Genomic DNA, 15,917 nt, shown 5'->3' on the forward strand with positions numbered 1-15,917 from the left:
GGTTTCAGCAGGCAGTGGGGCGCTCTCCTCACAGCGCCAAGAGCTGAGCCGGGTGGCACGAATCTGATGAGAAGTCTACCCCATTTCATCAGGCAGCAAGGTGCAAAGCTGGTGAGCTTCGCACTGCCCAGCTCAACCTCTTGGTGCTGTGAGGAGCGCCCCCGCTGCCTGCCAAAACTTGGCAGGCTGGGGGCTGGGTGGCATCGCACTTCTTTTTGGATTTGCGTTGCCTGGTTCAGCCTCTTGGTGCTATGAGGAAAGTGCCCCCTGCCTGCCGAAACCAGGCAGGCTGGGGGCTGAACGGCATTGCTCAGGTAACGTTGACTCTCACGTGGCATCCCCTCCTCCAGAGCCCACCAAGCCAGGCAAGGGCCATGTGCTGGCCATTTCCAGGCGATGGTGCATTTCTTCATTTCTCATGAAGTATGACACCTCCCCAGCTTTGTTTCTTGCCTGTTTTTCTCCCTCCCTCATCTCAAATATTTTTGCACCACTCTATATTTAGGAAGGAAGGAAAGAAAGAAGGAAAGAAGGAGAGGGAGGGTCTAAGGGAAGTCCTGTCTTAATCCTGCCCTGCTGCCCTTTCACCATCCCCTTGCCCCTCCTTCTGGCCTATTCTGGGGGTCTCCCATCCTATTGCTAAGGAAGCTTTGGATACAAATCTGAGAATGGGCCTCCCTCTGATTTTGCCCTCGTACCCATCATGAGCAACCTGGATAAGGAGAGCAAGCACAGCAGCAGCAGCCTTGAGTGCAGCTGGGTGCTCCCTTGGGGAAATGGGGCTGGGCTTGGTGCCGCAGGTGCTCGAGGGCCAGGTTGGGCATTTGATTTCTGCTGTCCAGGGCTCCCAGCAGCCTGCACCACCATCAGCCCCTCTACATGGCCTGAGAGGAACAGTGAGGCTCCTCCAATGGACCATGCCTTAGCACTTGCCCTGGTCCCACCCCCTTCTGCCAGAGACCCTCATATCTGCCCCACTCCTGCCTAGGCCCTCACAGGCCCCCTTGACACAAATGATGTAAAGCTGGCCATACCCACTCCATCCACGCCCACCCAGTACGCCACACCCATTCTGGCCACACCCACCAGCCCCCCGAGGGAAACTGCAATGCTGACGCAGCCCTCAATGAAATTGAGTTTGACACTCCTGCTCTAATAGAATAGAGTTTAAACGAAACCAATACAATTACAACAGACAGAACAAATCTCTAATGCTGAAAATACTTTTTCTAGAGGAAAAAAATAACAGAATAACAGAGTTGGAAGAGACCTTGGAGGTCTTCTAGTCCAACCTCTGCTCAGTCAGGAAACCCTATACTATTTCAGACAAATAGTTGTCCAATCTCTTCTTAAAAACCTCAGTGCTGGAGACCCACAACTTCTGGAAGCCAGTCATTCCATTGATTAATTGTTCTGTCAGAAAATATCTCTTTAGTTCTAGGTTGCTTCTCTCCTTGATTAGTTTCTATTCATTGCGTCTTGTCCTGCCTTCAGGTGCTTTGTAAATAAATTAACTCCCTCTTCTTTGTGGCAAGCCCTAAGATATTGGAACATTGCTATCATGTCACCCCTAGTTCTACTTTTCATTAAACTAGGCATATTCCTGTTATCATTCTTCATGTTTTCATGTCCAGTCTCAACATCTTTTTTATATTGTGGTGAATGCAGTATTCCAAGTGTGGCCTTACCAAGGCATTGTAAAATGGTATTAACACTTCATGTGATCTTGATTCTATCCCTCTGTTAATGCAGCCTAGGACTGTGTTGGCTTTTTTTGGCAGCTGCAGCACACTGCTCGCTCATATTTGTGATTCTCATTTTTCTCTCTCCTAATTTTCATTTTTTATCTCTGTTTATCTCTGTTCAGGAGCATTTCCTTTTATTATTAAAGAAATAATGTCTTGCAGTGATATTGGCTTACACATTCATTCTCCTTGTCATCCTAAAGCTATAATTTCAATGTATCACTTTCACTGATTAGTTCACTAATTTTAATTTTTTATTACTAATGTCATAATTAATTTGTTAATATATCCAATTTTTCTCTTTATTTGATCTTTGTTGTATTTAATTTGTTCATATGTCGAACTTTTCTGTTTATTGTTCATTAACTATTGATTTTTTACTTACCACTGGTACTATCTGGTTGGGCAGCTGCAAGAGCTTGAACTTCCTGCAGCTCTTTTTGATTGAATGCCAAATCTTCCAGTATTTCAAACTTCTTTTCTAACAATTCATGTAGATCTTTTTCTGCAAAATTGAGACATTTTAAATAAGACATCATTGTTCTCCAAAAAAGAACAAGCTTATGTAAAAAATAAATTACTTAATGGAAATTTCAAATGCCACATTTACATTTAATGAATGTATAATCAAGTAAGATTCTTTTACATTCTTTTAATGGAAACACATTTTGCATTATAAAAAACATTTTGCATTACACAGGTTTATATTAAATAAAATTATAATATTCCCAGATGGCAATAACAAATATGAAGGACAGATTTAAAATAAAAATATTAATGATCTACAGAAGATAAAAAGGTATTTCTTTGAGCCTCATGATAAAAAATATTCAGATTATCCAAACCATACAACCATCATTACTAAATACAGAGAACTGAACAATCAATCCTAGGCAATAGGATTCAAATTATGACAAAAAAACTAATTGATAGCCAGTGTATTTTCTATAGATTGTATGTAAAGAAATACCAGGACCTCTGACTATTCTTGTAATCATATTCTGGAAGTTTTCACAGGGTCTCCAGTATTAATCAATGTGCAGTCTATTATTCAATCCCCATAGATAATATTGCACAGTCTATATGAGGCATTCTGAGTCATAAAGATGATAATGACAGCTTTACCGGCTTCAGTTAAATTCTTGTTACCCACTTTGCCCTGGGACCCACAAAGAAGCACCATTCACAGTGGCAAGATTCTTTTTAATATTGCTCAGAAAAGTTTTGATTAGGATAACAGAATATCAATCCCTCATGCTTTATAATTTATAATTGCACTATAAATCCTTTAGGAAGTACATGAAGACAGTGCTTTTGCTAAATGGGATTGCCTACAAACAAATAAAATAATACTTATACCAGTCAACAGTATAAAGGAGCCAGTAAAATCACTTTGTTCTTATTTTTACAAGAATTAGGCTTTTCCCCCCAGCAGTATAAAGTTTGAATTCAATCACTGGTACATGAATAATAGATCAGAAGATTTATATATTTATAATATTTGAAAAGGTTTTACTTACGATCCAATTCAAATTTTTTTCAAAGGGCTTCAAGCATAATTAAAATTAAAAATATGCAAGATTCAAATATAGAGAAACGAGAAGAGAGATGAAATCTCATACACTTCCTATTGCATTGTCTCATTTGTCTACAGCAATGGTTCTCAACCTTCCTAATGCCGCGACCCCAACCATGTGGTTGTAAGTTGAGGACTACCTGTATTTCCCTGCGGACGGGGCAGGAAGAGGCGTGCATGCTCCGCCTCCTCTTCTGCGGCTGCATGTGGGCCGTCGCCCAGCAACCGCCTCGGCCCGGGAGCACCGCGCATGCGTGGTGCCGCCCCCTGCACCCAAGGCATAGCTGGCAAGCGCAGCGACGGCACAGGCCAACTACCGGCTGGGCCACCAGCTGGCCCAGCCCAAGGGAGGTAAGGCACCCGCCAGGCCCCACGTGCACCAGCAACCCTCCCTGAGCCCGCCGCTGCCCCGCTAGCCTTACCTTGGCAACCACACGTTCAGTGCGGCGGCAGGCAGGCCCAGGCGCTCCTGGGTGGCCATGGCACGCAGCAGCAAAGGCGCAGGCCAACCACTGGCTGGGCCACCAACTGGCCCAGCCCAAGGGAGGTAAGCAACCCGCCGGGCCCCACGCATGCCAGAAACCCTCCCTGTGCCTGCCGGCCTCCCATCTCCCACCCCTGGCCCTCTTTTACTTACGTTTAGTAGTTGCTCAACAGGAAGGGGTGGAAACGTGCAGAAATCTCGCCTTAGCTGCAGATAACTTGCAGCACCGTTTGCAGACTGGGGCTTTTGGCGGGCTCAGCAGGACAGAGGCAGCCTGGACAATTCCTATTGGCTTTTGAAAACCAATAGAATTAGACTCTATTCAAACGCCAATAGAATAGAGTCTCTTGAATAGAGTCTATTCTATTGGCTTTCAAAAGCCAATAGAATAAGAAGGAGTAGCACAGCTAAGGAAAATGAGGAAAAAATGGCGGACTGCATTGTTTGGCGACCCCTGTGAAATCGTCATTCAACCCCAAATGGGGTCGCGACTCACAGGTTGAGAACCGCTGGTCTAGAGTTGATCTTGAAATTCTGCTTTACTGAATTTCTAGTTCAATGGTGGGAACAATATGCAGCCTAGGCAAATCTTTAAAGTCCAAAAAAGCCACTTAATTACTCACAAAGCTTATATCTGGTAAAGAGTGATCATGAGTTAGTATTAACCTTTATCTTCTCCCAACTTTCTATTCTTTCTAGCTTTGAATACAGTATTTTATTTGCTTACCGCTGGCTTTTATATCAAGAAGTATTTCTGAAGTACTATGTTCTGCTCTTCGAATATTCTTTACTATTGTCTCTAACTCCGCAGTTAAATGTTTCCTTTGCTCAGTTAGCTGCTTTTGTTTATCTTCTACAAAAACATTTTAGATCAATTCATAAAAAATTATTAAATGAATACATTTGCTGTACAATATTGCAATCAGTATTTAATATAATCTCAATTGTTTATATTTTACAAAACTTCTTAAATTAACTGAGTTAAAGTATATAATCAAAGTGTTCTTTGTCTTAATATCCAAGTTGGCACCATTAAGCAAGTTACAGGTTAGAAACCAGGATCTTAACCATATTTTGAAATCATAATTTAACAAAGTTTATCTATACAAGCAAATACAAACCAATATGTTATGCAATATCCATGCAGTTTGGCTGTATTACTATTATCTCTCTCATCTTTTTTATTACCTTCTCATATTGGTATCTTATGATTATTTTACTTTGTTTTATATGTACATTGAGAGCTTCTCCACCAGAGGCAATTTCCTTCTATGTCAAATCATACTTGGCCAATAAAGTGTTCTGTGCTATGCTATGCTATGCTACGTTACGCTATGCTACTCTATGCTATGCTATGCTAATCGCTAGGAACTTAGATAACTTTTGAAATTTCTAAATACATTTCAAACATATGTTCTGATTTTTGTCCTATTTCAGGAAAAAATGTACGTATATGCAATACATTGATATTTCTGATTTCAGTTATGGATCTTTCAGGCCACAGTCATTAGAGTAATAACTGTAGGCACTGTATTAAATTGGAAGGCAGGTTTCAGGAACTTAACCTGGGGATTAAATGCTTTACTGCCTGATGTTTCTATTATGGAATCTCTCAGGATTCTATTTTTCTCTAAGCTACTTAAATGACACTATATTCAAAGTTTTGGAAGAAAATGTCATCATTAAATATATGAAATGAAACTATATATATTATTTTCATTAAATTCAGGGGAGTGTCTATTGACAAAGTATTACTATGCAACTAAAGAATGATATAAAAATATCTGCAGTAAGTACTAAAAGTAACAAATTATTGTTAGGATCCAGCAAAAGTACAGTATATTAAAAAGATGAAATTATTATTGTCAATGTTTAAGATTCTTTTGCAACTGCTTTTATAAAATAGTACATTTTCCAATGCCATGAAAGCACATGTAATTAACCGGCTAAAACATTGAGCAAGAAACTCCAGAGTCCAAGAGTTTCTGCATGTCCTACTTATATAACTATTAAAGCAGGAATAATTTTTTATAGCCATGCCCAGTTTCTCTAACAAATGAAGCACATTAATTCAAGGTGCACAGGATTAATATTATAGCTGAAAAAATAAGGAATCACCACAAACATACCATCTAAGCCACCAGGTTGGGCCGCTGCAAGAGCTTGAGCTTCTTGTAGCCTTTTTAGATTTTCCAATAACAATTGTTTCTTCTCAGATAGTGTATATAATTCTTTTTCTGCAAAAAAAGAGAAAGGTTTTAAATTATCTCTTCAAATTTATTTAAGAAGCTTCTTATTGCTCAGAAAATTATGACAAAAATTAAAATTACTTTTTCAAGCATAACTGAGTTTATTTTGTTTCTAATGAAGAATGCATTCTGATGGAATTTATAACTCTTTTGCTTAGAAAAAGGTTTTATGTATTTATTTCCTTTTGTTAACTTACCTCCATAATGTCTATCTGGAAATTTCTCCGGAGCACCTTGCTGCAATGCTAATATTTCCTGAAAAACTTTCTTTAGCTCTTTAGACAAATTGCTTCTTTCATCAGATAATACTTGTAATTTATGCTCTGTAAAAATAATTAGGTCAGTTCATTAAAAAATGCTGATATATTTGCCCTATTTACAATATGTGCATACAATTGGTATTTAGTATATTACAAGTTGTTCAAAAGCACTCGATTTTAATTTGACTGAATTGTATTTTTAGCTGTGACATTTATAGTTTTTAATATTTGTTAATGATAGTGATTTTAGATACTTGTAATTTTAGTTTTGTTATACACTTCCCAGACTCACTTGGTTATGAGACAACTTGCTATATAAATTAAATTAAATAAATATTAAATAAATAAAATAAAATACATACAAAGTTAGCCTGCTTTCTCCAGAAAATGCTTGGTATTTCTTTAAACTCTCATACCAGCAAAGCACTGGCAAGGGGTCTTGAATTCATTAGCCCATTGCCCTTGGTCAAGCAAACCACAGCAGCAGGAAAATAAATATATAAATAAAATATTCTTCTAAAAAAATTAAACCTATAACTGCATCTATTCATCATTTAATTTTAAGGAAATGGATATCAGTAAGAATCTGATTAAAAATTAAACTGTTTAGCATGTCAAAAATCATAGTGTATTGTTAATTTTAACTAAAGTTGATAAAACTTCATTTCTTTATTAAATGTGAATTAATATTGGCCTTTCACTTTCCACATATGTTTAAAAACTATTTTAACAATACAACAAGCTGTTACAGTTTACAACTAGAATGAAAATGTTTAAATACTTCTATTTAACCACGCCCCGAAGAAAAATATAAGTCTCAGCCTTGTTGTACCAGCTACTATGAATAAAATCTATAGTAAAACCCAATTATCTAGCGTACTAAACAAATGTGAGTAACAACAATTCTATGGAGTGCTATAGTGCTTCTCAAGTTGTGATTCTAAAACTTTACTGGATCATCTTTTTCTTGCTCCTTCTTTTCATCAGTGACAGAAAATTTGAGAAATCTTGCTTATAGCTCAGCAAATACTATTTCATCTTAATTATAAATTCAATTGATACAAAGAAACTTACTTCAAACTTTATATATCTGGCATTAGAAATATTAGAAATTACAGTTTACCAACCACTGATATATCCTGGTTCAGCAGCTACAAGAGCCTGAGCATCTTCTAATTCTGTCCAATTTGAATCCAAACGTTTCTGTAGCAATTCTTTTTTTTTAAGTAGGTGATTCAGTGGTCTCCCTTTTTGTATTATTTCTTTAAAAATATTTAAAAATATTCTTGTTATTTATAAAGTCACATAACGTGAACAATTATTTTTAAAAACTGGATTATTTCATATAATGCTAAGTATTATTGTAGATCTCATTCAATAAAACAAAACAAACTAACTGAAATTATTTTGGATGACTAACAATCTTGATCAATAAAATACTAATATGTTATAATAGACAATAACCTTTTCAAAGCAGACTTAGAATACATTCTGCAGACCTATCTTTTGCAAAACGCCCTTTGCCCAAGCCAACAACATAAAATTAAGTAAATAGGGATGGCAGACTAATGGTGTCAAATGACAACAAATGATACAAAGAGACAATGACTTCAAATCTGCTTGAATTTGTTTTCACTGAGTTTTATATGGGTAAAATACATTTTTAATTTTTATGTTATTGATTTGTATTCCACCCTTATTATTTTTACAAATAGCTCAAGGTGGCAAACATATCCAACACATCTTCCTCCTGCTGTTACCCACAACATAATCCTGTGACATGAGTTGGACTGAGAAAGAGTGACTGGCCCAAAGTCATCCAGCCAGCTTTCATGACTAAGGCAGGACTTAAACTTCAGTCTCCTGCTTTTTAAACTTGTGCCTTAACCACTAGACCAAACTGGTTTTTAAGAAAGAGAAACAGAAACACCCATTTTATTTTTCATAAAAACTTAATTTAATAAGATTTGCTTTTAGTTTTCAGAAATTCAAATTGGTTGAATTTTGTATGTGATTGGTGTATACATTAATTACTCTTTTAATTGCCACCTAGTTAGTCACCTACATTGTGGAAAAAACCCAAACTTTTATTGACAGGATAGGCTCATTATTCTAACCATTCATTTTATGCTAGAAATGCAGTTTTTAGTATGTTTCCAAAAGAAGATTAGGAACTGAAACATGCTTGTAAAAATATAACAGGGATGATATTCTTTAAAATAAATGAATAATGATAATTTTAAAAAAATATTTTAAATAAAGAATTGGGACTCAGACTGGCTGTCAAAATTTCCTTTTGCAAAACTGCATGTTCTTCATCATATCAAATATGTATTGCAGTGCTAAGCAACCTTAAAATATAAGCTTTTTGTGAATCAAATAATGCCTCCAATTTCAAAACAAAATAAATTATAAATACAAAAAGTATTAAGAGATATAAGTTAATAGCTTGAAGTGCTTTAGAAATAGGACTTAAAATGCATTTGTAGAATGCTTCCGAATACATCCATAAAGTTTAGTCATAATGGCAGCATGATGAATTTGATGACTGTAAAACTGAAGTACATTATTATTATTATTAAAGACTACCAAACAGTTCTAAATATATATAAAAACTATGAAATATAAGAATAATACAGGTAATCTTCAACTTAAAACCACAATTGAGCCCAAAATTTCTGTTGTTAAGTGAATTTTGTCCCATTTTACAATCTCTCTTGCCATAATTATTAAGTGAATCGGTGCAATTGTTAAATGAATCTGACTTCCTTATTGACTTTGCTTATCAAAAGGTTGCAAAACATAAAACATAACAACCATCATAAATATGAACCAGTTGCCAAGCATTTGACTCAACCCAGGGCTCTGTTCTCTTTCCTGAAGGCCTCTGCCAACAAAACAGAGCCCAGGGGGCAACATGAGTGTCAACCCAGGGCTCTGTTCTCAGCTGTAGAGGCCTTTCCTGAAGGCCTCTCCTAGCGAAACGGAGGTTGGGGACAATGTGCACGAGTGGTGGCGAGTGACCACAGAAGAAGTAGACTGGTGGCCATGCAGACTCCTGCTGGATGGGGCTATTGGTGCCACCGCCACAAGGTGAGGCAGATCTCGGGACGTGGGAGGCTTGACTGCAAGTGCCCTGAGATAAGCGGGTGCAGGGAGCATGGGGCAGCTCCACCCCCTCTCCCACCTGCCTCACCTCAACTCATGACAGTGGCACCATGAACAACCAGATGGAATGGGGAAGTAGTCAGCTGCGCAGGCTCTTAACTAGAGCTTATTTTGAGGGTACGGCTTATATTAGGTGCACACATAAAAATCAAGCTAGGATTTATTTTCAGGAATATGTCTTATTTTCGGGAAAACATGGTATGTACAATGAGGTGATAATATTTGTTATGTATTCTCTTTTACATGCATACATTGCCTTCAGAGATATGAGGAAGAGGATACCAAAATCTAAAAAGACCCCACTTTACTAATTTATAACTGTCTATACTTTTCAGGAGATAAGGAAAGAGGGAATGACAGAAAATAATTGATTTTTTACGATCAGTAAGAAAAAGAAGTGTTTCTAGTAAATGATCGCTTTTAATACAAACTTAACTCCTTTTGATAAATCATTAAACAGTATATTTTAGGCCATTGTTCTAAATAGCTATTAACCATTCATACAAGAACAGATAAAGGTGCTTGACTTACACTTCTTCTAACATTATTATAATAAAGATGGTGATAAAGCATTATTGTAAAAAAATATAAAACATTATAAGTCATACCACTAGGTCGTTCAATCTGAGCCATTTCTAAAACATGTTCTGCCTTTTGAATATCATGTACAGTTGCCTTTAAAACTGTCGTCAAGCGTCTTTTTGCCTCAACCAATTCTTGAAGTGCATGTTCTGTAAAATAATTTCAGGTCAATACACATAATAATTTATTTATTCAACTTATTATAAGGCCTAAATAATTTTAGTGGATTGCTATTAAAACAATACATATTATCAAAATGACACCGAAAAATATTTAAAAATAGTACAAATAGATAGAAACAAACACACCCCTATGGCTATACAGTAACACCCAAAAGCCTTTTGAAAAAAAAGAAAACCATGAAAACATTAAAGCTCTAATAAAGAAAAACAAGCAATGTTCCCTATTTATCTAGTAAGATTTTTTGATCAATATAAACTCTAAATTTAAAAATAATAATCTACAATCTACAAAATGTAATCTCCTTCAAATTGAACCTTCTGGTGACTTCACATGCATGTAATGTTCTTGGTAGCAATAAAAATGATTTGTGATTCCCTTCTTTCAGGGTATTTTTTTTAATTTCTCAATATAGCTTACAAACCTGAAACAGCCTGTTGGAAACCCATTTCCAGGGCTGACCTTTGTTTAGTTTCTGAGTGTGGGAAGGACTAAAATGACAATATGATATTAAAAAGATCCAAATGAAGTTTTTTTCTGTCTCTTTTAATGTTTCAGCTTTTGGTTCTTTTTTCATTTATTTCCTAACTTTTCTTAACTGGCCAATTATCTTTTACACTTTTTGACATTAATTGGCCATTTTAATGTTCAACCTGGAGTTTTCAGGAACTCCAACCTGAGAAAGTACTCTGAAGTACTCTCACTTAACAAATAGGCAGGTATAGCAATGGGAAAACAACAGTGAGAAAACAGCAATAGGAAAACAGCTAAAAAATGCCCAAAACAGCTGGGGGGCAGGAGAATCCCTGAAGACATTTGTGGAAACTTTTGCATCTACTTTCTGCTATGCTGGATTTTCAGTCTCTTGGATAGTCTGCAGACACAAGATAGTCTACACCTTCAACAGACTCTTTTTAATCCCTTTATATGATCAGAAGTTGACTCATAAAGTCATCTTTGGAAATTCATCATGGACGTATATTTAGAATGTAACCAAGTATACTCTATTTTAGTGCAAAACAATTCTTTTATCTAAGAAACTTCAGACAGCTGGCATCCAAAAAAGGTCATTGGCATTTGGTTTCTATTCAACATTGCACAGTTTATTTTTGCCTAGGTTGAATAACTCATTTGAAAAACCCCTTTCTGATACTCATAATTAAAATGTATGATGTATCTTGCTTAAAAGTTAGATATAACTGAGTAGGAATTCTTTCCAATTATATACCTACCTTTAGCGATGCTCATCAGGTTTGTATATTCAAAGCACTTTTATTGGACATCAGAGATTTAGGAAAATTAAACACTGGCCAACTTCCCCTGGTGATATGATTACATTTCAGACATTTGGCAACCTGTTCATATTTCTGACTGGTTGCCAAGTACCCTGCAGTCATGTGACAGCTATTTGCAATCTTCTTGCCAGCTTTGGAAACTAGCAAAAAATAGAGGGGAGAAAAGATTTGATGCCCATTGTCCTAGTGCACCAAGGGATTTGCCTTCCTTTAATGCAGTAATCCTTTATGGATTACTGCCTTGTCGTGGCGAAGGGGCTTGCGTAACTCAATGAAGCTATGAGCTATGCCGTGTAGGGCCACCCAGGGCGGACAGGTTATAGCAGAGAGTTCTGACAAAATGTGATCCACTGGAGAAGGAAATGGCAAACCACTCCAGTATCTTTGCCATGAAAACCCCATGGACAGTACTAAAAGGAAAAAAGATATGACGCTGGAAGATGAGCCCCTCAGGTCGGAAGGTGTCCAATATGCTACTGGGGAAGAGCAGAGGGCTAGTACTAGTAGCGCCAGAAAGAATGAAGCGACTGGGCCAAAGCCGAAAGGATGCTCAGCTGTGGATATATCTGGTAGTGAAAGGAAAGTCCGATGCTGTAAAGATTTTTTCTCCATAGGAACCTGGAATGTAAAATCCATGAATCAAGGCAAGCTAGACGTAGTCAAAAAAGAGATGACAAGACTGAACATCGACATCTTGGGAATCAGCGAACTAAAATGGACAGGAATGGGTGAATTTAACTCAGATGACCATCAGGTATACTACTGTGGGCAAGAATCCCTCAGAAGAAATGGAGTAGCCTTCATAGTCAATAAAAGAATAGGAAAAGCAATACTGGGATACAATCCCCAAAATGACAGAATGATCTCAATTCGAATCCAAGGCAAACCATTCAATATCACAGTAGTCCAAATCTAGGCCCCAACCACTGGTGCTGAAGAGGATGAAATTGACCGGTTCTATGAAGCCCTACAGCACCTTATAGAATTAACACCAAAAAATGATGTCCTTATCATCATGGGGGATTGGAATGCTAAGGTAGGAAGCCAAAAGATAACCGGAATAACAGGCAAGTTTGGCCTTGGAGTACAAAATGAAGCAGGGCACAGGCTAATAGAATTTTGTCAAGAGAATACGATGGTCATAACAAACACTCTTTTCCAACAACCCAAGAGACGACTCTACACATGGACATCACCAGACGGTCAATATAGAAATCAGATTGACTATGTGCTCTGCAGCCAAAGATGGAGAAGCTCTATACAGTCAGTAAAAACAAGACCAGGAGCTGACTGTGGCTCAGATCATGAGCTTCTCGTTGCAAAATTTAGGCTTAAATTGAAAAAAGTAGGGAAAAGCACTAGGCCACTCAGGTATGAACTAAATTATATTCCTGATGAATATACAGTAGAGGTGACAAATAGATTTAAGGAACTGGATCTGATAGACAGAGTGCCTGAAGAACTATGGATGGAAGTTCGCAACATTGTACAAGAGGTAGCAACTAAAACCATCCCAAAGAAAAAGAAATGCAAGAAAGCAAAATGGCTGTCTGAGGAAGCTTTGCAAATAGCTGAGGAAAGAAGGGAAGCAAAAGGCAAAGGAGAAAGAGAAAGATACACCCAATTGAATGCAGAATTCCAGAGAGTAGCTAGAAGAGATAAGAATGCCTTCTTAAATGAACAGTGCAAAGAAATAGAAGAAAACAACAGAATAGGGAGGACCAGAGATCTCTTCAAGAAAATTGGAGATATGAAGGGAACGTTTCATGCAAAGATGGACATGATAAAGGACCAAAATGGCAGAGACCTAACAGAGGCAGAAGAGATTAAGAAGAGATGGCAAAACTACACAGAAGAACTATACAAGAATGAGCTTAACATCCCAGATAACCACAGTGAGATGGTCATTGACCTCGAATTAGACATCTTAGAATGTGAAGTGAAATGGGCCTTAGAAAATCTGAGCAACAACAAAGCTAGTGGAGGTGACAGTATTCCAGCTGAGCTATTCAAAATCTTCGTGTTCATTGTAAGCCTGTCCATCTCAGCACATATTAAAATTTTATGCAGGATCTCTTCTTCCGTTGGGGTTTCCTTGTTCCTCCAATTTTGAGCAAAAACCAGCCTGGAGGCCGTTAAAATGTGTAGCATTAAATAAAGTACGCCTTTGTCATGTTTTTGCGTAGTTAAACCTAATAGAAAGAGTTCTGGTTTTGGTTCTACCGCTTGCTCTAATATTTCTTCCAACCAAATTTTAATCCTGTTCCAAAAATCACGAGCTCGCGTGCATTCCCAACACATATGATAGTAAGTTCCACTTTTCAAATTGCATTTCCAACATTTAGGGGAGACATTGGTATACATTTTAGACAATCTTGTGGGTGGGAGATGCCATCTATAAAACATTTTGTAAAGGTTCTCTTTGTAAGAGGTGGCCAAAGTAAGCTTCTTGTTTCTTGCCCATAGTTCTTGCCATATATGCAGATCAAAATTAAGACCAAAATCCTTACTCCAATTCAACATAGTCACTTTTACTTGTTCCTCGTACGTTGCCTGATCTAGCAAATAATAGTATAGTTTTTTAATCATTTTATCCTCCGACCCCAAAATTATTTTATCCAATTCTATTGGTTCTAATTTAATACCTAACTCTTTTTTGTCTTTCCGATATCTTGCCTGCAGTTGCAGGTATGCCCACCATTCTAATTCTATCCCTTCATCGTGGATGGTTTTCCTGGATTTCAATTCCCCTCTTTCATCTAAAATATTTTTATATGTTATGATCTTGTCTAATTGAGTAAATTTTGGGTGTACATATATTTCTAACGGTGAGATCCAACTAGGTACTTGGGTATAATTTGGTTGCCAAATTTTTGTCCATACATCAATAAGAGCTTGCCTAATATAGTGACTTCGAAAATATTTATGTACTTTATATTTATGATCCCATAATATGGCATGCCATCCTATTTGTAGGTCATGGCCCTCCAGACACAATAGTCTCCTATTTTTTAGTAATATCCAATCTCTTACCCATACTAATGCTGCGGCCTGGTAATATTTCTCCAAGTCTGGAAGACCAAATCCCCCCCTTTCCTTTGAGTCCTGTAGTAATTTTAATTTAATCCTTGCTCTTTTTCCTTGCCAGATGAATTTACACATCATTTTGTTCAAATTTTGAAAAAATTTCTTGTCTAATTTTATAGGTATACATTGGAACAAAAATAAAATTTTTGGCAACACATTCATTTTAATCACCGCGATTCTGCCGTAAGAGAGAGCTGTAGGTTAGTCCAAATATCAAAGTCTTTTTGAATCTGTTCTATTAACTTATCATAGTTATCCCTTTTAAGCGTAGCGCATTTGGCAGTCAGTTGTATCCCTAAATGTCTAATTTTATTTGTAATTTGAACACCAATTCTATAAACCAATTCACTTTTCTGTATTTTAGTCATATTTTTGACAAGCATTTTAGTTTTTTCTTTATTTATTTTTAAACCTGCTATTTCCCCGTATCTATTCAATGTTTCCATCAGCCTAATCCCTGATTGTAGTGGTTCTTCAATAATAAAAACTAAATCATCTGCAAAGGCTTGTATTTTAAATGTCTCTTTCTTGATTTCTAGACCTTGGATCTGTTCATCTTGCCGGATTGCTCTAGTTAATACCTCGAGAGATAATATAAATAACAATGGTGATAGTGGGCAGCCTTGCCTTGTGCCTTTTTGCATTTGGAAACTCTCAGTCAGTTCTCCATTGATTATTACTTTGGCCACCTGCTTAGAGTAAACTGATTTAAACATATTTAAGAAATTTTCCCCAAAGTCCATATACAATAATTGATTAAACATAAAATCCCATTTTACATTGTCGAATGCTTTTTGGGCATCAAGAAAAATTAAACACATTTGCTTTTCATTATGTACTTCATAATATTCCAATATGTCCAAAACAGTCCTAATATTGTTTCTTATATATCTTTTAGATAGAAAGCCGTTTTGATCAATATGTATAAAATCCACTAAGAACCTTTCCAATCTTTGTGCCATTATTGCCATGAAGATTTTGTAATCTGAATTCAAAAGAGAAATGGGTCTATAGTTCTTAATTTGTGTCAGGTTGGTGTTTTCTTTAGGAATCAACGTGAGGAAGGCTTCTTCCCATGAAGCTGGTATTTTAGCTTGGGTTAAAACCTCGTTAAATAAGTCCAACAGCATTGGGCTTAAAGATTCTTGTGCAATTTTATACATTTCTGCAGGTATACCATCTGGTCCAGGTGTTTTATTATTTTTCTGTTTCTTAATTGCAACCGAGAGCTCTAAATGTGTTATCTCTTTATTTAGGAGAGTTTTAAATTCTTCTGGCACCTTGGGTAAAT

The 15,917-nt window shown here is 36.8% G+C and overlaps 1 protein-coding gene across 13 annotated transcripts in view; it reads right to left on the minus strand.

Annotated features, from left to right (window-relative positions):
- The window catches only part of CCDC7 (coiled-coil domain containing 7), a 325,715-nt gene that overhangs the window by 93,528 nt on the left and 216,270 nt on the right, over nt 1–15,917 (minus strand). For all 13 annotated transcript variants that reach the window (XM_039344077.1, XM_039344074.1, XM_039344070.1 and 10 more), the window contains 6 exons: nt 10,091–10,213; nt 7,442–7,576; nt 6,252–6,377; nt 5,935–6,042; nt 4,533–4,658; nt 2,131–2,250 (listed from right to left, as the gene is read on the minus strand). In XM_039344077.1, coding sequence (XP_039200011.1) covers nt 2,131–2,250; nt 4,533–4,658; nt 5,935–6,042; nt 6,252–6,377; nt 7,442–7,576; nt 10,091–10,213 — 738 coding nt within the window. The remainder of the gene's footprint in view (nt 1–2,130; nt 2,251–4,532; nt 4,659–5,934; nt 6,043–6,251; nt 6,378–7,441; nt 7,577–10,090; nt 10,214–15,917) is intronic.

The sequence above is a fragment of the Crotalus tigris genome, unplaced genomic scaffold, assembly GCF_016545835.1.
Source record: "Crotalus tigris isolate CLP2741 ecotype Arizona unplaced genomic scaffold, ASM1654583v1 scf7180000017890.1996003, whole genome shotgun sequence".
Lineage (NCBI taxonomy): Eukaryota > Metazoa > Chordata > Lepidosauria > Squamata > Viperidae > Crotalus > Crotalus tigris.